Source organism: Pistacia vera, unplaced genomic scaffold (assembly GCF_008641045.1).
Source record: "Pistacia vera cultivar Batoury unplaced genomic scaffold, PisVer_v2 Contig52, whole genome shotgun sequence".
Classification (NCBI taxonomy): Eukaryota; Viridiplantae; Streptophyta; class Magnoliopsida; order Sapindales; family Anacardiaceae; genus Pistacia; species Pistacia vera.
This window is the reverse complement of record NW_022196357.1, coordinates 348409-375096: the sequence shown is the minus strand read 5'-3', so window position 1 is coordinate 375096 and position 26688 is coordinate 348409. Positions and strand designations below refer to the sequence as shown.

The window sequence follows — 26688 nt, the reverse complement described above, 5'->3', positions numbered from 1 at the left end:
TTCTCAGTCACATCCTTGCTGATAAAATTATGCGATGCTCCACTGTCGATCAACACTATCACTTCAGCGCCATTGATTTTTCCCTTTACCTTCATGGTTTTCGGACTTGAGATTCACACGACTGAACTAATTGAAAGCTCCGCATCATTTGGTAGTTGCTCCTCCATGGTCTCAATCAGATCTACCCCAACGTCATTTGGCTCATCTTGACTCTCGTCCTCATCAATCAACACGACGTGGAACTGCTTGTCTCCACATCGGTGGCCTGGAAATTTTTTTGCTTTACATCGAAAACAAATCCCACGCGCCTTTTTCCTCTGGATCTCAAGTTCTGTCATCTGTTTGAAGGGAAATTCTTTTTTGAAAACTGAGCTGCTCGGTTGCTGCTGGACAGAGTTGCTGCTGCTACGTTGACTAGCATTTAGAGAAAAATGGCTGGTTCTCTCGCTCCATTGGTGGCCTGATTGGGAAGGAAAATTTTGATGTTGGCTAGAGTTTAAATTCGCGCTACCTGAAGGAACTAATGGATTAGAATTTTGTGCAAGCTTTGACCCATTTTCTTGCTGCCAAAAACTTTTACCCGGTCCACCACTATAGGCCCAATTTATCCTACTAATTCCACTGCCCATAACAGACTTAACACTCTTATTTAGCCCATGTTTTAATTCTTCCAAGGCCTTATTTTTTTCTTGTATCTTCTGAGCCAGTTCAATTAGCTGAATAATGGAAGTGGGCTGGCCCAATCTAACCTCAGCTTTTAATTCGGGTTTTAGCCCATTTAGAAACGTAGCCCAAAGTAAATCTTCCTTCTCATCCTTCAATGGAGCTGACAGGGCTTCAAACTTGCGGCGGTAGTCCTCCACTGTTCCGGTCTGTCGGATTCCCATCAACACCTCATACGGACCACCATCTTGGGATCCTCCGAACGGCTGAAGCAGAGACAGTTTAAACGCTGCCCAAGTCGTGACTGGAGCGTGGATTTCCATCCACTGGAACCAATTTATGGCGTCTCCCTCCAAACACACAGCCACCGTGTTCAGGTACTCCTTTTCTGCCACTTGATACACGTTGAAGTACCTCTCTATCCGGAACAACCACCCATACGGATCCTCTCCGACGAAGACTGGCCATTGTTTTAAAACCCAGACCGGAGGGCAAACCATTTTGCTGTCCGGGTCACAGGTCAACCGGTCCAACCGGTTGGACCGGTCGGTTGGACCGATGATGTCAGCAATATTTTATTTTTAAAAAATTACATATTAACCCCTTAAATTTCAATATATTACAAAAATTCCCCTAAAAAAGTTTAAATTAGTACCTAAAATTTTTATTTATTCCAAAAATGGCCCAATAAAATTACCAATTAATCCCTAAAGTTTTGATATATCTCCAAAATACCCCTATAAAATTACAAAGTAACCCTCATAATTTTAAAATATTTCAAAAACCCCCTGAGACCTAAATTGGACCGGAGACTGCCGGTTCCCGGTCCAACCGGTCCGACCGATCGGTCCGGTCCGATTTTTAAAACAGAGAGACTGGCATCTCGATTTTTCGGCCAGCATATCCTAGACGTCATCGGCCATCTATTTCGTTTTCGTCATTCATATTTGCGTTAGGGTCCTCATTTTCCCCTTCCGTGTTGCCTATATTGCTTATGGGTGTCTCTGTCGAACCACCCCTTTCAGCTTTTCTAACTTCTTCTTCATCCTTACGCCTAATCCAAGCTTGGATTTCCAGCAAACAATCTCTCATGGTTCCCATGTCCTTCTCCACAACATCTAATCTGTTTTCCATCCTTGTTCCAACCATTCCCCAAACGTAACCTGGCTCTGATACCAACTTGTTAGGACCCTACTGTTCCCTTAAATCTCTCCTGCTGTTCCACCTGCAAAAAACTTATATACACTACAATATCCAGCAACAGATCCACGGTCACAACACACAACACACTCACTCAATCAAGCAATGAATATTCTCAATAATTGTATTAATAATCAAGGGTTCAGTACAACTTTCTCAAGAGTATCAAAACGTAAAAGAAAAGATGAATGGAGAATAACAAGACTGATTTTCCAGAACAGACGAAGAACACAAAGAACCATAATCTGCTGGCTTCGAGGGCCAGTACCTCCCCAGCCCCAATTTCCCCCTTTTCTCTGATACCCCACAAAAATCCCCTGTCATCCTTTTTACGCCCAACTTCATTCTAACAGAATTATTCCCATTCCAATCCAAGGATGCCACCTGGATGCCACCTGTCCTTCCAAGGATGCCACTTGCCCCCTACTTGTTCAGTAGAAAGTACCATTTTATCCCTTCTGTCCACACTTTTTCCTTCTGTTAAAAACATGCACCAGCGGGGTCTCATCAGTAGCCTACATCAACACAAACATGACTTGTAATCTACAGTGATAGATAGAACACAAACATGACTTGCAATCTACAGTGACAGATATAACTTTTGTGGAGTGTCGATATGCAAAAACTAATAAAGGCAAAGCCTCTATTTCCATGGTTCTAGATAACCAGTTCTGGGATGACATTGGTATAGTTTCCAAAGTTGTGAGTCCATTGATGCGTATGCTCCGGATTGTAGACTCAAATGAGAAGTCTTCAATAGGATATGTGTATGATGGCATGTACAGAATGAGGATGGGAATCAAGAAGCTGTTTAAGAACAAGAAAAATTTGTACAAGCCTTATACAACAATTATCAAGATGCGTTGGATAGGATGTTACACTGTGATCTTCATGCAGCAGCATATTATTTGAATCCTGCTTTTAAATATGACGAGAACACTTTTTCCAGAAAACCTGAGGTCATGTATGGTTTTCTTGACACTATTGACAATAAAGCAAGTACATTCAATGAGCAAAACAACGTTATTGGAGGAGAGTAGATTATATCAAGATCATGTAGAAAGCTTTTCTCGTGAGCTTGCTTTTCAAACATGCAAAACTACACGGCCAGGTATGTAATAGTTATTAACTTTTTAAGTCTAATTTTTAAGTTACGAAATTGTGTTTATTTCTTATGTAATTTATATTTTTATTCTCAATTAGATGAATGGTGGAGGACATTTGGGTTTAGTACTCCAAATTTGCAAAAGTTTGCAATCAAAATTCTAAGTCAAACTTCGGCCTCTTTCGGATGTGAGCGAAATTGGAGTGTTTTTGAACGCATACATACTAAAAAGAGGAACAAATTGGAGCATCCACGGTTGAATGATTTGGTTTTCACTCATTATAACTTGCGTTTACAAAATAGGTATAAAGTCTTCTTCATTTTATTATTTTTATTGATGTCTTTATTGGTCATGATTTGAATATTTAATTTTGCTATTTCAGGAGTTATTACAAGAAAATTACATATGATTCTATTGATTATGAGAGTATTGATAAAACTGAATGGTGGATAGTTGATGAGGAAGAGGAGGTTAGTGAGCTTAATTATGATGAATTGGAACAATCATTATATGGAGAAGGAGCTATTCTTGTAGATGGTGGTGAATCTGGTGATCACCCTTCTTATTATGACTCAACAGATGCTTCAGAAGGTTATTTACAATTTTTTAAGCAATTTCAATTTGGTATTAGCTAGTTTATATTCAATTAGTTTAAATGAGAAGATTTAACTTATGATTTTTCTTTTTTGCTAGAATTTTTTGTAAATGATGTCGCCAATGTTAATAATGATGATGATCATCTATCAGGTAGTGTGTGAATTGTCAATTTTAATTGAGGATGGAATGATAGATAGATTGATTGAGGACCCTTTGGTGAAGATCAATTTTTGTTAGAATGTTGAAATGTTGAGTCGTTGACTTGAAAGTTGAAAACTTGAAACAACTATTATGTTATTTTTCTTCATTAATTTTGTTATTTTGATTTGTATTATTGATATAATGATGTTTGATGATGTTTTGCTATGAATTTTTTATTTTGGAGTTTATGATTTGGACTTTGGAGTAAAATTTGGGAAGGAAATGTATTCTATGAACAGTATTTTGATGATGTCATCAAATTACTGTTCACCGATTGAACCAGCTGGTTTAACCGGTTAAATCGATCGACCTGGAACTCGGCCCTCTTGTCAGGTTTTATCCTGGATCGATTTTTAAAACATCGGTAAAACTAGCATTGTTCTAATTTAATTCCACAACCTCTTTTCTTACTTGTCTTTCGGCCGAGTGGCTCAGCTTCCATGGACGTCAGATCAGGATATAATATCTCTGAATGTGCTCCAATTGTCACATGCAGAAATCCATGGCTTTCAAATAAATTAACCAAATAGACTAGTTACTCAGCAAAAGCCAATTTGAACTCCTCCCCAACTTTTGTTTTTTTTATTTTTTGGGAACCACACTGTCGGGACCGGTTTATGCGTAATTTTTGGGATTTATTAAATATTGTATAACTCCAAAGAACTAAATAAATGATAAATCATCGTAACATTGTGATAGGTGACGCGACAAAAGATTTGAACGGCTAGAAACATTTGTTTCTGCCTCCAGCATAAGCTAATTTATTCTCCTCTAAAGGCTGTCGTATCATATGTCATTTCCCAATTTCAATTTTAACCTTCACTTAGCCAGCCATTTGGCATCCGCATCTTAGACTGAGTGCTGTAGCTAATAAAGAGCAGATCCTACGGTGGTAATATGCTTAGAATGTGTTTGTTTGATTAAAAATGAAAGGCAGAGATTTTGTAGCTTGTTATTCACAAGGATTGCCAGCCTGGAGTATTTTTACTATATAAACACTTCGTAAACTCTTTTAAATATTTCTTGTTCTGGTTTTCTCTCTCTCTTTTGTGTAAACTTTTTCGTTACTGTTCATCACTTCGCTCTCAAACCTACAGCAACTCTGCAACTGTGTGCAAATCTTAAACAATCAGTCAATCCCATTATCTTCACCATAAATTTTACTTACTGGGTCTTTTCCAATAACTGCTGACATATCCCTCTTTCATTGTACGGATCGAAAACGAAAGCCAGTAGAAAATAAAAAGAAGTGTTTCATACACTACTACAAATTACAAAAGAACAACAATTATCCATTTCTGTGGCCGGCTATTTCTTTGATCATCATATAAAAATGGACATTATGTTTCCTTATCTAATCAGCGGTAACTCTTCCCTATTCTCCCCCAATCATGGCCTTCTTTTTCTCGCAGCGGTAACCCCTTTACTTGTTTCCGTTTAGATTTTGTTCTTGTTACTACACCCATGAACATCGTAGAAGCTTCGTCAGAACCATGCAGTGCCGATACGGCCCTGTGATTCACACAACCCGATTGGTAAAATTCCTTCAAACTTTGCAGGAGACTTCGCTGAAAACCTTTGGTCCAAATACTTTGATCCCAAAATGTACGTTGACTTGTCTTTGAAGTCAAATCTTTCAACAACAATTGACGCTTTTGACAAGTTGCCACAAACGCTACTGGGGCAATTTCAGCTCAAGACTTGAGCAAGTTTATTGATGATTATTTTGATGGTGCCGGAAATGATCTTGTATATGCTGACCCCCGGATTTTGTTCCTGAACCGAGGGGTTTTTGCCTAAGGTTGAAAATTCTCAAGTGAGAGCATGGGCATTAGAAGTGCACTCTTTGTGGAAAAATTTGAGTCGGAAACTTTCTGACTCTGTTTGAACCGGCCTGAGTTTCATACTTTGCTTCCCCTTCCTGGATCGGTTGTTATTCCAGGGTCTCGCTTTAGAGAGGTCTACTATTGGGATTCTACTGGTAATAAGGTTAGTCAAGTTCACTTCTCATGTTTGTTTTTACGATTAGAAGTTTCGCTTTTACTATTTTGCAATCTAGAAGAGCAATGCTGGTGCAATTTCCATTAAGAAATCTTTGAAGATCGTGTATGGGCTTGATTTTATGTGGTAACTGTTATGCAGGGCTTGATGGCAAGCAAAATGTATGACACTGCAAACAATTGTGACTAATCTCATCTCCTTCATTGATACATAGGGTTATGTTCTTAACGGTGCAAGGGCCTATTACACACAGGAGTATCTCCTTTTTTTGTTCACTATTTTCAATTTTCATGCTTCTCTGCATTAATCCTAATAGTCAATATGACGCATGTAGTATTTTGTGTCTCTTTTACTAAATATATGTAAAATGTTCCATTTATATTTCAATACAATGGCGGATTCAGTTAAACAATTCTAAGATTTCAGTTTCGTAAGCTTTTAAGGCCTTGCTTAGCGTAGCGGTTTAGATTGATATTTTTCATTCGTTCATTCTCTTGACAGTCTGTGATTATATGGGTAATATCTTATAACTTATTTGATAATTGGACGTGCATGATGGTGAAAGTGAGTGATTTGAACAGCTTGATAAATATGTTTAGTATCATGACACTTTTGGAGCTTGACTCTCTATAATCTTGGAGTTTGTATAAGCTTCTGCAATTTCTCAAATCGTCAATGTGGTCAGATTTTCATATTAGTAATTTAATATAACATTTTGGGTGAATATTGACGTAGTTTGAGAATATAGTTGCAGCCAGCCTCCCCTACTGAGTGCAATGATTCTGAAATAACAAGCGAACTGGTGATTTGATTGGTTAGAAAGGCTCTTCCTGCTCTGCTCAAAGAATACAATTTTGGAATACAGGTATAATAATATGTACGTTTACTTCTGTAAATTTACTTATTACTTTTTCCTTTAAAGATTGAAACATGCATTCATACTTTACGAGTTTCTATGTGATCGTTTGCTTACTTCCGTATCGTATATCTTACTGCTGTTGTAGGAATACACAGTGTGACAATCCAAGATAGTCAAGCTAGCAGTCACAAGTTAAGTCGGTACTATGCAATGTGGAACAAACCAAGCCTGAATCACTACCCTCGTATGTTCTTCTGTACTTAGCATAATATCTGCGTTGTATTTTGGAAATTTTATCTTCTTCTGTCTCCCAGGATAAGGCATGGGCTTCCAAGCTGTTGATGATTCGTGAAACAGCATTTTTATAGGGAAGTAGCTCGACTGCTGAATCTGGATGGGATTTCAGTACAAGATGATGGTTAATTTTTTTTTTTTTAATTATTATTGTTCTTTATCATTTTGTACTAAACACACATAAGCTCGGTTTAGGCTCATTATTTTTTCTCTTATGTGATTTAATTGTCAGGCTTCTTCGCTTCATTCACAAGTTTCCAGTGTTAAGAGCTTATTCAATTCATCTTTTTTATTGCAGGAATACCTCGGATATCACCACTTTGTCCACAACATCAATTTTACCTGTTGACTGAACATATTCGTGCTCAGTTATAACACATTACTATCTTAGTAGTTTCAAGATTTATATATATTCACTTCTTATATTAATGCTGTTCTACTTGATGGTCCAGATGGAACTTGACATCGCCTTCTTGCAAAAGTTGTTGGAGATAATGAGACTGCTGAGAGCTTTTGAAGCTTCCAACAAGAAAACAGGCAATTACTCTGTTTTTTTGAATGGAAGGGCAATGGCTTGATTACTGGCTTGATAATGGAGCTACTTTTGGGTGACTTCTACATGCAAGGTTTTGTTGGCTGATGATAAATTTCTAAGCACTTTTCCTGAATTTATTGCTTTGATACTTGCAGGAGTGTCAAGCATGGCAAGCTTCGAACCAAATCATAGGGCATATGCTTCAAATTACTTGCCTCTATGGATTGATTTGTTCAACCTCAGGTTTGTGATTTTTACTGTAGACTTTGAGACAAGGTAAAGTTATAGCTTAATGGACTGAATGTTTTGAAACAAGGCTTAGCCACTTGGTTGAGGAACTTGAAATTAACCCAGTTTTCAAGATTCGATCTGGGACCATGTGGGTGATCTGAATCTTATTTGAAGCTATATTTTGCTGCTATTAGCCTAAGTCAAAAATGAGCCCAAATAGAGAGCTTCTAAGTGTCTCTAGTAACTAGTAAGATGGAAGATGCTGCAGGATCTCTCTGTTATTGTTTTGACACCCTTGGCATTCAGATTGAAGTATGTATTTGTGATAGCATTATTCTTCTTTTAAACTGTTTGGCCTAGCCCTCTTGAGTTCAGGACTTTAGTTGGGCATAAGAATTGATATCAAGGAACAGAAGTCTATTCTGTAGGCATTTACATTTTAATTTTTATGAGGTGTTCACAGGTTTATTATGGTACAAAAATCAAAACATATACTAGTGGGATCTGGGGTGAGGTAATAACTTGGCTAACCTTTTAAGGGGATACTGAAATTCTACTGGTTGTTTGCACAGACACTTGTTTGTGAAGAAGGTTAAAAAGTCTTGAAAGTTCAGGCCTGGTTTGTGCTGTTGGAATAGCAACTTCTTTGATAAATTCAGGAAACCAATGGTTAGTAACATGTTTAACATTTGCATTGCCTTATGTATTCCCTATATTATTGTCCATTAACCTACGCACCGATTCCAATAATATAACAGGGATTATCCAATGGTTGGGCGCCGCTTCAACACATGATAATAGAAGGTTTGTTAAGATCAGATCAGAGAAGCAAGGGCAATGGCTGAGACATTGCGGTAAGGTGGATCGAACCAACTATGTTGCCTCCAGAAACTGGTGCTATTGAAAAATATGATGTGGAAAAGTGTGAGATTTCGGAGGTGGTGGTGTCCATTCCACAGGTGAGTACATTGAATAAATATTATCTTTAGAGTTGAAATTAGCCATCGATTTAATATTTATTTTGTGGCATGCTTTGATGCAGACTGGTTTTGGTTGGTCAAATGGAGTTGTATTAGCATTATTGGAGGAGTTTGGATGCCTCGAGACCTGAAGATAGATTGCCAGTGAGCTATGGAACTGAAAGATTTGATTTACTAGAATAAAGGATGTAGGCCATTGATTATTGAAATTGTATTGCATGCTAATGCCAATATTCAAACACCCTCTTCGCTGCAGGGGTTATATTTGTTAACAATATAACCAAAGGCTTATTTGACATATTATTTGAAATATGATATATGAAACACTATTTTGAATAGGATTAGGATTAAATCAAATAAGATAAAGATTTCAACATGTGTTTGGTATATTTTTTTAGACAATTTTGTGAAAAATATTTATATTATTTTTAACCTCTTACATTTAACAAAAACACTTTTGTCCACCGAGCTTAGTTGGCCACCATCGTGGATGTGGGCGATAGTTGTTAGAATGACCAGATTGGTTTGATTTGGTCGGTCGTGCATTGAACTAGCATTTTTCGGTCAAATTCATCGTGTATCTAGTTGTCATTGATGATCAGATTTTTGATAGTCAGATCGGTGCACAATTGGCTATATTTGTTGATTGTCCGTCTTTCGGTGGTGGTCGACAGTGGTTGTTGGTTTTGGTGGTCACAATGGTTTGGGTGGATTGGGGTATTTTTTTTTATTTAAACTTTTATTATGAATGTAATTGTATGTTTGAAGTTGAATATGATTAGATTTTTAATTGGATTCTGTAAACAGGAAAAGTTTTACACAAATAACTTTCCCTCCTAGACCCTTTAGTATTTGGATCAAATACTCCGAAAAATTAGTCATTTTCCCACAAATATATTGAATGCGTTTTTATTTTTATTATATCAATCTTTTTTAATATTTTTTTAAAACACCCCCCCTCCCAAAAAAAAAAAAAAAAAAATCATTAAGAAACAATAATTCTATCGATCCCAAAAGTTATCATAAGGTTCTTATCCTAAATGATGTGTAATCTTACATACAGTTGAATTAAACGAAATTAATCTCATTTTTGGGCAGCAATTTTTTTTTTTGGGCCATAAAATATGTGGTAATGTAGTACTTAATACAACATTTGTGTTCGTTTTCAATTAACATTTTACACCATCTCTAACAAATGAATTTAGATGATTATTTCCAATATAATGATATTTTTTATTTAAAAACAAATATATGTGTTTTTTTTAAAACAAATATGTGTTTTAAAAAATATGTAACTCAGTATGTATAAACTATAAAAGCTTCCGTATCATTTGCAATTTTATATTAACTTCACGTAACCAGTTTCTTAATCATTCACTCTCGATTTGGCTTCAACTACTTATCTCACTTCACTCTCAAACCTCCAGCAACTGTGCAAATGTTAACAATCAGCCAGCCGTCCAGTCAATCTCATTATCTTCACCGTGAAGTTTACTACTGGGTTTCCACCAATTGCTGACATATCTACTGATCGAAAACAAAACCACTAGAAAGAGGAAGAATTTCGTACACTACTACAAAACAACCGCAAGTATCCATTTCTGTAGCCGGCTATTTCCTTGATCATCATGTAAAATTCAAGAGTAACTCTTCCTATTGTCCCCCGTCATGGCCTGCTTTTCTCACAACGTTACCCCTTCACTTTGTTTCCGATTATATGTCTGTTCTTGTTACTAACAACCATGAACATCGTAAGCGCTTCGTTAGAAACATAGTGCCGATACGGGCCCTGTGATTCCCACAAACCCATTGGTAAATTTCCTTCAAACTTTGCAGGAGACTTCGCTAAAAACTTTTGGTCCAAGAACTTTGATCCCAAATGTACGTTGACTGTCTTTGAAGTCAAATCTTTCAACAACATTCGCTTTTGACAAGTTGCCACGAAACGCTACTGGGGCAATTTCAGTTAAAGATTTGAGCAAGTTTATTGATGATTACTTTGAGGGTGCTGGAATGATCTTGTGTATGCTGACCCACTGGATTGTTCCTGAGCCGGAGGGCTTTTTGCCTAAGGTTGAAATCTCAAGTGAGAGCATGGGCATTAGAAGTGCATTCTTTGTGGAAAAATTTGAGTCGGAAAGTTTCTGACTCTGTTTTGAACCGCCTGAGTTTCATACTTTGCTTCCCCTTCCTGGACCGTTGTTATTCCAGGGTCTCGCGCTTTAAGGTCTACTATTGGGATTCTTACTGGGTTATAAGGTTATCGAGTTCACTTCCATGTTTGTTTTTACAATTAAGAAGGTTCCTTTTACTATTTTGCATCTAGAAGAGCAATGCTGGTACAGTTTCATTTCTTTGAGATCATGTATGGGTTTGATTCTATGTGTTAACTGTTGTGCGAGGCTTGATGGCAAGCAAAATGTATGCCACTGCAAAATCAATTGTGACTAATCTCATCTCCTTCATTGATACATATGGTTATGTTCTTAACGTGCAAGGCCTATTACACCAATAGGAGGTAATGCTCCTGTTTTTTTGTTCACTATTTTCAATTTTCATGCTCCTCTGCATTAAATTCATAAGCAAGTCAAATATGATGCATGGAGTATTTGATGTCTCGTTTATTAATATATGTAAAATGTTTCCATTTATATTTCAATACAAGGTGATTCAGGGAAACAATTCTAAGAGTTCAGTTTCGCAAGCCTTTAAGACCTTGCTTAGTGTAACGGTCTGCATTAATACTTTTCATTCATTCTTCATTCATTCTCTTGACTGTCTGCGACGTGCATGATGGTGAAAGGAGAGTGATTTGAACCCCTTGATACTATGTTTAGTATCGTGAGTCCGTGACACTTTTGGAGCTTGTACTCTTCTGTATTCTGGGAGTTTGTATAGCTCTGCAAGTTCTCAAATCGTCAATGTGGTCGATTTTCATATTAATAATTATTATAACATTTTGGGTGAATATTGACGTAGTTTGAGAATATATGTTGCAGCCAGCCTCCCCTACTGAGTGCAATGATTCATGAAATATACAAGCGGACTGGTGACTTGAATTGTTAGAAAGGCTCTTCCTGCTCTGCTCAAAGAATATCAATTTTGAATACAGGTATAATAATATGTTCGTTTTATTTCTATAAATTTACTAATTTTTCCTTTTAAGCTTGGAACCATATATACCTTCATAGTTTACGAATTTCAATGTCTTGTTTGCTTACTGCTGTTGTAGGAATACACAGTGTGACAGTCCAAGATAGTCAGCTAGCAGCACAAATTAAGTCGTATTATGCAATGTGGACAAACCAAGGCCTGAATCTGCTACCATTGTATGTTCTCCGTACTTTAGCATAATTTCTGCGCTGTATTTTAGTGAGAAATTTAATCTTCTTCTGTGTAACAGGACAAGGCATTTGCTTCAAAGATCTTGAACGATTCAGAGAAACAGATTTTTATAGGGAGTAGCTTCGACTGCTGAATTGGATGGGATTTCAGTCAAGATGGATGAGGTTAATTTTTTATTTATTATTATGTTCTTTATTCATTTAGTACAATCACATAAGCTCAGTTTAAAGCTAATTCTTTCTTCTCTTATGTGATAATGTGATTCAATGTCAGGCTTGTTCACTTCGATTCACAAGTTTCCAGTTTCGAGAGCTTATTCAATTCATTTTTCTATTGCGGAACACCTCGGATATCACCACTTTGACCACAACATCGATTTTACCTGTTGACTTAATGTATTCGTACTCAGGGTATTACACATTACTATGGTAGTAAGTTTCAGATTTGTATATATGCACTTTTACATTAATGCTGTTCTACATGATTGTCCAGATGGAACTTGACATTGCCTTCTTTGCAAAAGTTGTGGAGATAATAGGACGCCAAGAGCTTTTTGAAGGCTTCTCAAACAAGAAAACGGCATCAACTCTGTTTTTTGGAATGAGAGAAGAGGCAATGGCTTGATTACTGGTTTGATAATGGAGCTACTCTTGAGGTGACTTTCTACACGCAAGGTTTTGTCGGCTGATGATATATTTTCTCGACAGTTCCCGAATTTATTGCTTTGATACTTGCAGGAATGTCAAGCATGGCAAGCTTCGAACCAGAATCATAGGGCATATGCTTCAAATTACTTGCCTCTATGGATGATTTATTCAACCAGTTTGTGCTTTTTATTGTAGACTTGAGACAAGGTGAAGTTATTAGCTTAATGGACTGAATGTTTTGGAAACAAGGCTTAGCCACTTGGTTGAGGAACTTGACTTTAACCCAGTTTTCAAGATTCGTCTGGGACCATGTGGGTGATCTGAATCTTATTTAGGAAGCTATATTTTGCTGTATTATCCTTGAGTCAAAAAATAAGCCCAAATAGATGAGCTCTAGTGTCTCTAGTAACTAGTAAGGATTGCAGATGCTGCAGGATCTCTCTTTTATGATTTCGACGCCCTTTGCATTCAGTTTGACGTATGTATTTTGATAGCATTATTCTTCCTTTAAACTCTTCGGCCTAGCCTCTTGAGTTCAGTACTTTAGTTGGGCATAAGAATGATATCAAGGAACAGAATTCAATTCTGTAAGGCATATCACATTCCAAATTTTTATGAGGTATTCACAGGTTTATTATGGTATCAAAAATCAAAACATATACTGTGATCTGGAGAGAGGAAATAACTTGTAACCTTTTAAGGGAATACTGAGAATCCTACTGGTTGTTTGCACAGACACTTGTTTGTGAAGAAGGTTAAAAAAAGTCTTGAAAGTTCAGGCCTGTTTTGTGCTGTTGAATAGCAACTCTTTGATAAATTCGGAAACCAATGGTTAGTACATGTTTAACATTTGCATTGCCTTATTTATTCCCTTATATTTATCATCGATTACCTACACAACCGAATTCCAATAATATAACAGGGATTATCCAAATGGTTGGGCGCCGCTTCAACACATGTATAGAAGTTTGTTAAGATCAGGATCAGAAGAAGCAAGGGCAATGGCTGAAGACATTGCATAAGGTGGATCAGACCAACTATGTTGCCTACAAGAAAACTGGTGCTATGCATGAAAAATTAATGTGGAAAAGTGTGGAGATTTCGGAGGTGGTGGTGAATACATTCCACAGGTGAGTACATTGAAGAAATATCATCTTTAGAGTTGAAATTAGCCGCGATTTTTAATATTTATTTTGTGGCATGCTTTGATGCAGACTGGTTTTGGTTGGTCAAATGGAGTTGTATTAGCATTATTGGAGGAGTTTGGATGGCCTCGAGACCTGAAGATAGATTGCCAGTGAGCTATGAAACTGAAGAAGGAATTTTAATATACTAGAATAAAGGATGCAGGCCGTTGTTTATTGAAATTGTATGGTATACTAATATACCAATATTCAAACACCGTCTTAGTTGCAGGGGTTATATTGTTAACAATAAAATCAAAGGCCTGTTTGGTATGTAATTTGAAATATGATATTATGAAAAACTGTTTGGTATATTATATGGAATATGATATTATGAAAAACTGATGTGAATAGGATATGATAGGATTAAATCAAATAAGGTAGGATTCTAAGAATTTGTTTGGTACAATTTTTAAAAACATTTTCTATTATTTTTTAACTCTTTACATTTAACAAAAACACTCTCGATCACTCAACCATCATCGGACGATGGTCGGCAATCGTCAGAGTGGTGCTCGATCGGCTTGATTTGGACGATCGTGCGTTGAACTGACTTTTTCTTGTCAAATCCACTATGCATCTGACTATTGTTAATGACTAGATTTTTGATGGCCAGATTGCCGCACAATCGATTAGATTTGATCGATCGTTAGTCATTCTGTTGGTGGTCGACAATTGTTGTTAGTGGCCAATAATGGTTTGGGTGAGTTGAGACGTTTTTGTTAATTTATAAACTTTTATTTTGAAAGGTAATTGTATCTTTTGAGTTAAGTATACTAGGATTATATTTTGAATGGAATTCGGTCGATTTTAAAATGAATACGTTCTTTATTTTTTATAATAACTGTTTACAATATAATAGGATAATAGAATAGAGATTTGAAAAATAAACAAACAGGGGAAAGTTGGACAAAATAACTTTCCTTTCTAGACCCTTAAGTATTTGGATCAAATTAACTCTGAAAAATTAGTCATTTTCCCACAAATATGTTAAATGCGTTTTTATTTTCAGTATATCAATCTTTTTTAAAAACCCAAAAAATATAATATATCACAAGGTTCTTTTCTTAAATGATGTGTAATTNCCAACCCGCGCCTAACCCGGCGGGTTAGGGTTGGCGGTCCGGGTTGGGCCAGCCAATTCTCTAACATTGGCGGGCCTAACCTGGCCCGCCAATGTCATCGGGCGGGTTAGGACTGACCCGCCATTTGCAGCAACCCGCCACGGGCCGGGCGGGTTGCTTTTCCACCTTTACTCGCATCCGTGCCACCACTATTCACGAGACACTGCCAAGGTACGGCCAACCACCAATCCCTTGCCTCCCACGAAACTGCCACCACATGTGGCCACGGTTTCACCAGCCACCAGGGCGCTCGGGGCCAAGGTGCGGCCAACCACCAATCCCTTGTCTTCCTCTCTTACTGACATTTTAGTTTTTTTTTTTCTGTTTTCTTTTTTTCCTTACTCAATAAAAAATACATTACAAAACATAATTAATTACAACCCTTCAATATCCAAATTAACCAAATCTAATTTTTTAAGAAAAATTAATGGTCCTTTTGTTTTGTTATTCCTATCCATATTCCCAAAATACTTGTTTTATTATTATTTGAGAAATACTATTCTATTTTTTAAAATTACTTTTAAACCTCTTAAGTTTATTAATTTAATTAAAAACCCCGTAGAAAAAAAAAGTTTAAAAATTAATAAAAACAACCCCACCCACCCATAGTTGCCAGATTTTGGCAACCACCATCGCTGGTTGCCGGAATCTATCACAATGGCGTAGAAACGACTAGAAATGGTCGGTAATTCGCCGATCTGGCCTTCTCCGGTTAGATCCACACTAGATCTGGTCGAAAAAGGCCAAATCTAGCCATCAACGACAACCAAAGAAATGGCCGTCATTGATCGACAATGACGACCATATCTTTGGCCGTTAAGCGACGGCTGTCGACCGCCAGATATGGCCTTTTCCTGCCAGATTAGTGGTGGATCTGGTCGGAAAAGGTCATATCGATGCATGACCGGCCAGATCTGACCGGCCTGCATCGTAACACCTTTTTCCAGCCAAATTCTGGCGATGGTGGCCGAAATCTGGCACTATGGGTGGGTGGGGTTTTTTTTGGTCATTTTACAAAATTTTTATATATTGGAGTGTTTAGTTAAATTAGCAAACCTATGAGGTTTTTTGTGAATTTTTAAATTTTACCTCGTAATACTCATCATATTCAACTACCCAATATTATTCTCAAAATCCTATTCAAAATAATAAAACAAACAGACCCAATAATAACTGAAGAAATATAAAATTTAAGCCAACCACCAGACCTGGGCCGTGGTGGCCAAATATCGGATCTAGACAATGGTGGCAAGATTCAGCCACTACCCAATTGCAATTGGAGGAAGATGGAGAAAGAGAATGCGAAATAAGGACGAGATAGAGAAGAAAGGAGGAAGAGGAGAGAGAAAAAAAATAGATAAGAAAGGAAGAGGAGGAGAAGAGAAGAAGGAGAGAGGAAGAAGATAGCAGATGAGAAATAACAATGGAAGGTTAGGGTTCGAAACTTGAATAATGCTATATGTATTAACAAAAAAATCATATTAATCCAAATACTAATTGGCGTGACATACCTCTTATATTTTCACGTCAATTCTCCCAAAAATTTAAACAAAAAATTTTTAAAATTTCAATTACTAATACTTAGATTAGTATAATTTAATTAATGCACCTAGCATTAATATTAAATGTTTTTTTTGAATTCGGATTAATTAAAATATTTTAATTAATATAATTAATTAAATATTAAATATTTTTTAAATGTTGACGTGGAAAGTGTGACGTGGCAAGTGATGTGATTGGTCAGGCCATCAATCACGTCACTTTATACTGACATATCTAAGGATCGAAGACAAAAACCAGTAGAAAGAGGAAGAATTTCGTACACTACTACAAAACAACCGCAAGTATCCATTTCTGTGGCCGGCTATTTCCTTGATCATTATGTTTCCTTCTCTAATCAACAGTAACTCTTCCCTATTGTCCCCCCGTCATGGCCTTCTTTTCTCACAACAGTTACCCCTTCACTTTGTTTCCGTTTATATTTTTGTTCATGTTACTAACAACCATGAACATCGTAAACGCTTCGTTAGAAACATGGAGTGCCGATACGGGCCCCGTGATTCCCACAACCCCATTGGTAAATTTCCTTCAAACTTTGCAGGAGACTTCGCTGAAAACTTTTGGTCCAAAGAACTTTGATCCCAAAATGTACGTTGACTTGTCTTTGAAGTCAAATCTTTCAACAACAATTGATGCTTTTGACAAGTTGCCACGAAACGCTACTGGGGCAATTTCAGTTCTAGATTTGAGCAAGTTTATTGATGATTACTTTGAGGGTGCTGGAGATGATCTTGTGTATGCTGACCCACTGGATTTTGTTCCTGAGCCGGAGGGCTTTTTGCCTAAGGTTGAGAATTCTCAAGTGAGAGCATGGGCATTAGAAGTGCATTCTTTGTGGAAAAATTTGAGTCGGAAAGTTTCTGACTCTGTTTTGAACCGGCCTGAGTTTCATACTTTGCTTCCCCTTCCTGGACCGGTTGTTATTCCTGGGTCTCGCTTTAAAGAGGTCAACTATTGGGATTCTTACTGGGTTATAAGGTTAGTCGAGTTCACTTCTCATGTTTGTTTTTACAATTAAGAAGGTTCGCTTTTACTATTTTTCAATCTAGAAAGAGCAATGCTGGTACAATTTTCATTTCTTTGAAGATGTATGAGTTTGATTCTATGTGTTAACTGTTGTGCAGGGGCTTGATGGCAAGCAAAATGTATGCCACTGCAAAATCAATTGTGACTAATCTCATCTCCTTCATTGATACATATGGTTATGTTCTTAACGGTGCAAGGGCCTATTACACCAATAGGAGGTAATGCTCCTGTATTTTTGCTCACTATTTTCAATTTTCATGCTTCTCTGCATTAAATTCATAAGCAAGTCAAATATGATGCATGGAGTATTTGATGTCTCGTTTATTAAATATATGTAAAATGTTTCCATTTATATTTCAATACAATGGTGGATTCAGGGAAACAATTCTAAGATTTCAGTTTCGCAAGCTTTAAGACCTTGCTTAGCGTAACAGTCTGCATTAATACTTCTCATTCATTCATTCATTCTCTTGACTGTCTGTGACGTGCATGATGGTGAAAGGAGAGTGATTTGAACCCCTTGATAACTATGTTTAGTATCGTCAGTCCGTGACACTTTTGGAGCTTGTACTCTTCTGTAATCTTGGAGTTTGTATAAGCTTCTGCAAGTTCTCAAATTGTCAATGTGGTCAGATTTTCATATTAATAATTTAATTATAACATTTTGGGTGAATATTGACGTAGTTTGAGAATATATGTTGCAGCCAGCCTCCCCTACTGAGTGCAATGATTCATGAAATATACAAGCGGACTGGTGACTTGAAATTGGTTATTAAGGCTCTTCCTGCTCTGCTCAAAGAATATCAATTTTGGAATACAGGTATGATAATATGTTCATTTTATTTCTTTAAATTTACTTATTATTTTTCCTTTTAAGATTGGAACCGTATATACCTTCATAGTTTACGAATTTCATATGTCTTGTTTCCTTACTGCTGTTGTAGGAATACACAGTGTGACAGTCCAAGATAGTCAAGCTAGCAGTCACAAATTAAGTCGGTATTATGCAATGTGGAACAAACCAAGGCCTGAATCTGCTACCATCGTATGTTCTTCCCGTACTTTAGCATAATTTCTGCGCTGTGTTTTGGTGAGAAATTTAATCTTCTTCTGTGTAACAGGACAAGGCATTTGCTTCAAAGATCTTGAACGATTCTGAGAAACAGCATTTTTATAGGGAAGTGGCTTCGACTGCTGAATCTGGATGGGATTTCAGTACAAGATGGATGAGGTTAATTTTTATTTATTATTATTGTTCCTTATTCATTTAGTACTAATCACACATAAGCTCAGTTTAAAGCTAATTCTTTTCTTCTCTTATGTGAATAATGTGATTCAATTGTCAGGCTTGTTCACTTCGATTTCACAAAGTTTCCAGTTTTGAGAGCTTATTCAATTCATTTTTCTATTGCAGGAACACCTCGGATATCACCACTTTGACCACAACATCGATTTTACCTGTTGACTACCCCCTTGACACTTGTTAACAAAAATAAAAATTACAAAAATTATAAATTCAAAATTACAAACTCTATACTTTGTAGGTAGATTCTCAAAAGTCAAACCAACTTACTTTAAGTTAGTGAAATATAAATATAAATGTATCACATTATTTTTTTTACAAAAGTTTTATTAACCCCAAAATATTTAATTTATTTTATATTAGTCTCGGTTCCTGTTCCGGTAGGAACCGAAAACTCACAGTAACGGTTCCAAAAATTTGGAGTTAGAATCTACCCATGGAAGATTAGTTCGGGTAGAACCGGAACCAAACCCAGGATACCCTCCGGTTCCGGTTTCAACTGGTTCTTTTGAACACCCTACGTTTGGTATGTTTTTGAAATATGACATTATGAAAAAAATGTTTGGCATATTATATGAAAAATGATTTATGAAAAACTGTGTGAATATAGATATATAGAACCAAATAAGATAGGATTCGAGAATGTGTTTGACACATTTTTTAAATACATTTTCTAAAAATATTATTATTTTTTAACCTTTCATTTACAAAAAACACTCCTCACGCAGTTGGATTTTGCTACCATCATCGGACGATGGTTGGCAGTAATAGAATGGCACACAATCGGTTTGATCAGGCTGGTTGTGCGTTGAATAGTCTTTCATTCAAATCCACGTGTATTGAGTAGATTTTTATGGCTAGATCAACACACAAAGCTAGATCCGGTTGATGCCAGTCGTTTTGGTGGGGGTCGGCAAAGGTTGACAGTGGCTTGATGGGTTAGAGCATCTCCAATGACTCTTTATATGACTCAAACTCTTTATTAAAAGAGTATATCTATCAAAACAAGAATCCAACAGATTCTTTATCTTTAAGATATAAATTACAGATGCAGTTTGACTTCCACGTTTAGAGAGTCAAATTTCACTTCTATCTAATTTAATTAATAAACTACAGTTTAGCATTTATTTAAATTTCTCTCCCATTAAGAGCATCTCCAATGATGCTTTTTTAAAGAGCACTTCATTAATTTGTAAATATAAAGAATATAATTATTCAATTCCAATAGACTCTTTAAATTAATGATGATACTCTTTATTTTTAAGAAAAGACTTAATATGAGAGAGAATTAATAAATAAAATGCATAAACTTGTAGTTTATTAATTAAAATTAAGATAGAGTGAAATTGACTCTCTAAATGGGAGAGGCAAACTCACTCTCTAATTTATATTTTAAGATAAAGAGTGTTGACTTTTGTTTTATAGATAGGCTCTTTATAATAAGAGTTTGGGTTATATAAGAAGTTATTTGGAGATGTTTAAGTCTATTTCTTCAATAAATAGCATCTTCATTAAACTTAAAGAGTCTATTGGATTTGAATAAAAATTGTGTTCTTCATATGTTAAAATTAATGAAGATGCTCTTAGGGTGTTTTATTAATTTATAAATTTTTATCGTGAAAGGTAATTGTATGCTTTGAGTTGAGTAGAATAAAAATAGATTTTGATTTAAATTTCGTCAATATAAAAAATATGTTTTTTATTTTTATAATAACTGTCTATAATAGGATAAGATAATAGAATACAAATACGTTTTTTACTATTTACACATAACTGTCTTCTAATAGGATAATAGAATAGAGATTGAAAAGTAAACAAACAGAGGGAAGTTGAACAAAATAACTTTGGGTGCGTTTATTCCTACCCATATCCCAATCCTATTCCCAAAATACTTGTTTGTTTTATTATTGAGAAATACTATTCTATTTTTAATTACTTTTAAACCCCTTAAATTTATTAATAATTTAAAAACACCCTAGAAAATTTTGAAAATTAATAAAAACACCCCACCCACCCATAGTCTGTCATAACGGCGTAAAAATGACTGGAACTGGCCGGTAATTTGCCACTCTGGCATTTCTAGTTAGATCCACAGTGGATCTGGCTGGAAAATGCTAGATCTGGCCGTTGCTTTGAGGCCATGATGGCCAAATTTGTCGAGATCTGGTCAGAAAATGCCATATCGACGCACGACCAGTCGTGCGTAACGTCATTTTTCGACGGTGGTGGTCGGAATCTAGCACTGTGGGGTGGTGGGGGTGTTTTTGTCATTTTACAATTTATATATTGAGGTGTTTAGTTAAATTAGCAAACCTGGAGGGTTTTTTGTTAATTTTATTTTTTTACCTCGTAATACTCACCTTATTCGATAACCCAATATTATTCCTAAAATTCTATCTAAAATAACAAAACAAACAGACTTTAACTTTTTACAAAGTGGTATGATAGCTGGAAAGCCACATCAGCTATCACATCACCTTCTTAAATATTTAATTATATAATTTAATTAATTAAAATTTGAATTAACCTAAATGAAAAAAAAATTGATTATACTAAATCAAAAATCTGCTCTCATCCTTATTTTTTCCCTTTCTTTCTTTCTGTTCTTCCTCTCTTCCTTCCTTATTTGTTCCCAATCTCAACCACACACCGCCGTCTATGACTTTACCTCTTCCACCACCACTCGAACTGTGCCACCACTATTCATGAGGCAATACCAAGGTACGGCCAACCACAATCACTTGCTTCCACGGATTGCCACCACATGTGGCCACAGTTCACCAGCAACAGGGGACCCAGGGCCAAGGTGCGGCCAACCACAATCCCTTGTCTTCCTCTCTTACGACATTTAGTTTTTTTTTTTTCTGTTTTCTTTTTTCACTCAATGAAAAAGACATTACAAACATAATTAATTACAACCCGTCAATATCCAAATTAACCAAATCTAATTTCTTAAGAAAAATAATGGGCTTTTGTTTGTGTTATCTATATTCCCAAAATACTTGTTTTATTATTATTGAGAAAACTATTCTATTTTTTTAATTACTTTTAAACCCCTTGTTTATAATTTATTAAAAACCCGTAGAAAAAAAAAGTTTAAAAATAACAAAAACAACCTACCCACCTATAGTTGCCAGATTTGGAACCACGTCGCTGGTTACCGGATCTATCACAATGGCGTGTAGAAAGACATAAATGGTGGTAATTCTCCGATCTGGCCTTCTCCAGTTAGATCACACTAGATCTGGTCGAAAAAAAAGCCAAATCTAGCCGTCAATGACAACCAAAGAAATGGCGTCGTTGACCGACAATAACGACCATATCTTTGGTCGTCGCTTACGGCCAAATTGGCCTTTGCTGGTGACGCTAGTCTGGTTTTCCTGCCAGATCAGTGGTGGATCTGGCCGGAAAAGGCCATATCGATGCATGACCGGCCAAATCTGACCGGCCTGGTCGTAACACCATTTTCCAACTAAATTCTGACGGGTGGTGCGGAATCTGGCACTGTGGGTGGGTGAGGGTTTTTTTGTCATTTACAAAAATTTTAATATGGGGTGTTTAGTTAAATTAGCAATGAGGGGTTTTTTTGTGAATTTTTAAATTTACCTCGTAATACTCACCTATTCAACTACCCAATATTATTTAGAAATCTTATCCAAAATAAAAAACAAACAGACCTAATAATAACTGAAGAAATATAAAATTTAAGCCAACCACCAGACCTGGGCCGTGGTGGCCAAACATAGATCTAGGCAATGGTGGCAAGATTCGCCACTTCCAAGTGCAATTGGAGGAAGATGGAGAAAGAGAATGAGAAAAGGGAGGAGATAGAGAAGAAAGGAGCAAGAGAAGAGAGAAAAAAAAAAAAGATAAGAAAGGAAGAGGAGGAGAAGAGAAGAAGGAGAGAGGAAGAAGATGAAATATGAAAAATAACAATGGAAGGTTAGGGTCCGAAACTTGAAAATGCTATATGTACTACAAAAAAAAATCATATTAACTCAAATACTAACTGACGTGACATGCCTCTTATATTGTCACGTCAATTCTCCCAAAAATTAAGAGAAAAAATTTTAAAATTTATTAAATACTTAAATTAGATAATTTAATTAATGCACGTAGTATTACTTTTGAAACTTTGAATTATAAGAGAGAATCGGGGATTTTATTTGATACAAATTTTTTTTTTTCCTGCTGTTGTAGGAATACACAGTGTGACAGTCCAAGATAGTCAAGCTAGCAGTCACAAATTAAGTCGGTATTATGCAATGTGGAACAAACCAAGGCCTGAATCTGCTACCATCGTATGTTTTTCCCGTACTTTAGCATAATTTCTGCGCTGTATTTTGGTGAGAAATTTAATCTTCTTCTGTGTAACAGGACAAGGCATTTGCTTCAAAGATCTTGAACGATTCTGAGAAACAGCATTTTTATAGGGAAGTAGCTTCGACTTCTGAATCTGGATGGGATTTCAGTACAAGATGGATGAGGTTAATTTTTATTTATTATTATTGTTCTTTATTCATTTAGTACTAATCACACATAAGCTCAGTTTAAAGCTAATTCTTTTCTTCTCTTATGTGAATAATGTGATTCAATTGTCAGGCTTGTTCACTTCGATTTCACAAAGTTTCCAGTTTCGAGAGCTTATTCAATTCATTTTTCTATTGCAGGAACACCTCGGATATCACCACTTTGACCACAACATCGATTTTACCTGTTGACTTAAATGTATTCGTACTCAGGGTATTACACATTACTATGGTAGTAAGTTTCAAGATTTGTAATATATGCACTTTTTACATTAAGTGCTGTTCTACATGATTGTCCAGATGGAACTTGACATTGCCTTCTTTGCAAAAGTTGTTGGAGATAATAGGACTGCCAAGAGCTTTTTGAAGGCTTCTCAAACAAGAAAACGGGCAATCAACTCTGTTTTTTGGAATGAAGAGAAGTGGCAATGGCTTGATTACTGGTTTGATAATGGAGCTACTCTTGAGGTGACTTCTACACGCAGGGTTTTGTCGGCTGATGATATAATTTTCTCGACAGTTTTCCTGAATTTATTGCTTTGATACTTGCAGGAATGTCAAGCATGGCAAGCTTCGAACCAGAATCATAGGGCATATGCTTCAAATTACTTGCCTCTATGGATTGATTTGTTCAACTCAGGTTTGTGCCTTTTATTGTAGACTTTGAGACAAGGTGAAGTTATTGGCTTAATGGACTGAATGTTTTGGAAACAAGGCTTAGCCACTTGGTTGAGGAACTTGAACTTTAACCCAGTTTTCAAGATTCGATCTGGGACCCTGTGGGTGATCTGAATCTTATTAGGAAGCTATATTTTGCTGCTATTATCCTTGAGTCAAAAAATGAGCCCAAATAGATGAGCTTCTATGTGTCTCTAGCAACTAGTAAGGATTGCAGATGCTGCAGGATCTCTCTGTTATTGATTTCGACACCCTTTGCATTCAGTTTGACGTATGTATTTTGATAGCATTATTCTTCCTTTAAACTCTTCGGCCTAGCCCTCTTGAGTTCAGTATTTTAGTTGGACATAAGAATTGATATCAAGGAACAGAAGTCTATTCTGTAAGGCATATTACATTCCAAATTTTTATGAGGTATTCACAGGTTTATTATGGTATCAAAAATCAAAACATATACTAGTGGGATCTGGAGAGAGGAAATAACTTGTGCTAACCTTTTAAGGGGAATACTGAGAATCCTACTGGTTGTTTGCACAGACACTTGTTTGGTGAAGAAGGTTAAAAAAAGTCTTGAAAGTTCAGGCCTGGTTTGTGCTGTTGGAATAGCAACTTCTTTGATAAATTCGGGAAACCAATGGTTAGTAACATGTTTAACATTTGCATTGCCTTATGTATTCCCTTATATTTATCATCGATTAACCTACACAACCGAATTCCAATAATATAAACAGGGATTATCCAAATGGTTGGGCGCCGCTTCAACACATGATAATAGAAGGTTTGTTAAGATCAGGATCAGAAGAAGCAAGGGCAATGGCTGAAGACATTGCAGTAAGGTGGATCAGAACCAACTATGTTGCCTACAAGAAAACTGGTGCTATGCATGAAAAATATAATGTGGAAAAGTGTGGAGATTTCGGAGGTGGTGGTGAATACATTCCACAGGTGAGTACATTGAAGAAATATCATCTTTAGACTTGAAATTAGCCGTCGATTTAATATTTATTTTGTGGCATGCTTTGATGCAGACTGGTTTTGGTTGGTCAAATGGAGTTGTATTAGCATTATTGGAGGAGTTTGGATGGCCTCGAGACCTGAAGATAGATTGCCAATGAGCTACGAAACTGAAGAAGGAATTTTGATATACTGGAATAAAGGATGCAGGCCGTTGTTTATTGAAATAGTATGGTATACTAATATACCAATATTCAAACGCCCTCTTAGTTGCAGGGGTTATATTGTTAACAATAAAATCAAAGGCCTGTTTGGTAGGGATGTTCGGTTCTGGGTACCTTGTACTTTTTGAAGGAATCAGAACAGATGGTTTCTTGAAATTTTGAACCAGAACTGGAACCGGTTCCTAGGTACCCAAAACCGGAAGCTGTAACAACAGTTCCTGTTCTGATTCTGGGTATCCTGTAAAATTCATGACCCTCTAAAAGTTTTTAAAATGATAAAAAAACCCTTAAAAACTTACAAATACCCCCCCACCTGGCACTTGTTAACAAAAATAAAATTACAAATTATAAATTCAAAATTACAAACTCTATTACTTTGTATAGGTAGATTCTCAAAAGTCAAACCAACTTACTTTAAATGTTATGAAATATAAATATAAATGTATTCACATTATTTTTTTTACAAAAGTTTTTATTAACCCCCAAAATATTTAATTTTATTTTATATTAGTCTCGGTTCCTGTTTCCGGTAGGAACCGAAACCTCACAGTAACGGTTCCAAAAATTTGGAGTTAGAATCTACCCATGGAAGATTAGTTCTGGGTAGGAACCGGAACCAAACCCAGGATACCCTCCGGTTCCGGTTTCAACTGGTTCTTTTGAACACCCCTACTGTTTGGTATGTTATTTGAAATATGACATTATGAAAAAATGTTTGGCATATTATATGAAATATGATATTATGAAAAACTGTTGTGAATAAGATATAATAGGATTAACTCAAATAAGATAGGATTCCGAGAATGTGTTTGACACATTTTTTAAATACATTTTCTAAAAATATTTAGATTATTTTTTAACCTTTTACATTTAACAAAAACACTCCCTCACGCAGTTGGTATTTTGCTACCATCATCGGACGATGGTTGGCAGTAATCAGAATGGCACACAATCGGTTTGATCAGGCTGGTTGTGCGTTGAACTAGTCTTTTCCATTCAAATCCACCGTGTATTTGACCAAATTTTTTATGGCTAGTTCGACACACAATCAGCTAGATCTGGTTGATCGCCAATTGTTCTGGTGGTGGTTGACAGTGGCTTGATGGGTTAGAGCATCTCCAAATGACTCTTTATATGACTCAAACTCTTTATTATAAAGAGTATATCTATCAAAACAAGAATCCAACAGATTCTTTATCTTTAAGATATAAATTACAGAGTCAGTTTGACTCTCCACGTTTAGAGAGTCAAATTTCACTTTCTATCCTAATTTTAATTAATAAACTACAAGTTCTTATGCATTTTATTTAATAATTTTCTCTCCCATTAAGAGCATCTCCAATGATGCTCTTTATTTAAAGAGCATCTTCATTAATTTGTAAATATAAAGAATATAATTTTTATTCAATTCCAATAGACTCTTTAAATTTAATGATGATACTCTTTA

At 36.1% G+C, this 26688-nt stretch overlaps 1 protein-coding gene and 2 pseudogenes across 1 annotated transcript; all 3 read left to right on the top strand.

The window, feature by feature from the left end:
* Positions 1-4803: 4803 nt before the first annotated feature.
* Positions 4804-8963, top strand: LOC116106609 (annotated as a pseudogene).
* Positions 8964-10067: 1104 nt separating this feature from the next.
* On the top strand, positions 10068-25496 carry LOC116106581 (probable trehalase). The gene is made up of 12 exons (XM_031392952.1): positions 10068-10309; positions 16870-17505; positions 17652-17771; positions 18258-18373; positions 18498-18598; positions 18675-18784; positions 23527-23599; positions 23686-23853; positions 23938-24025; positions 24601-24700; positions 24795-25008; positions 25092-25496. Exons 2-12 carry the CDS (start codon positions 16898-16900, stop codon positions 25176-25178), a joined length of 1785 nt encoding a protein of 594 aa, XP_031248812.1. The 5' UTR covers positions 10068-10309; positions 16870-16897; the 3' UTR covers positions 25179-25496.
* On the top strand, positions 10336-14110 carry LOC116106608 (annotated as a pseudogene).
* Positions 25497-26688: the final 1192 nt, after the last annotated feature.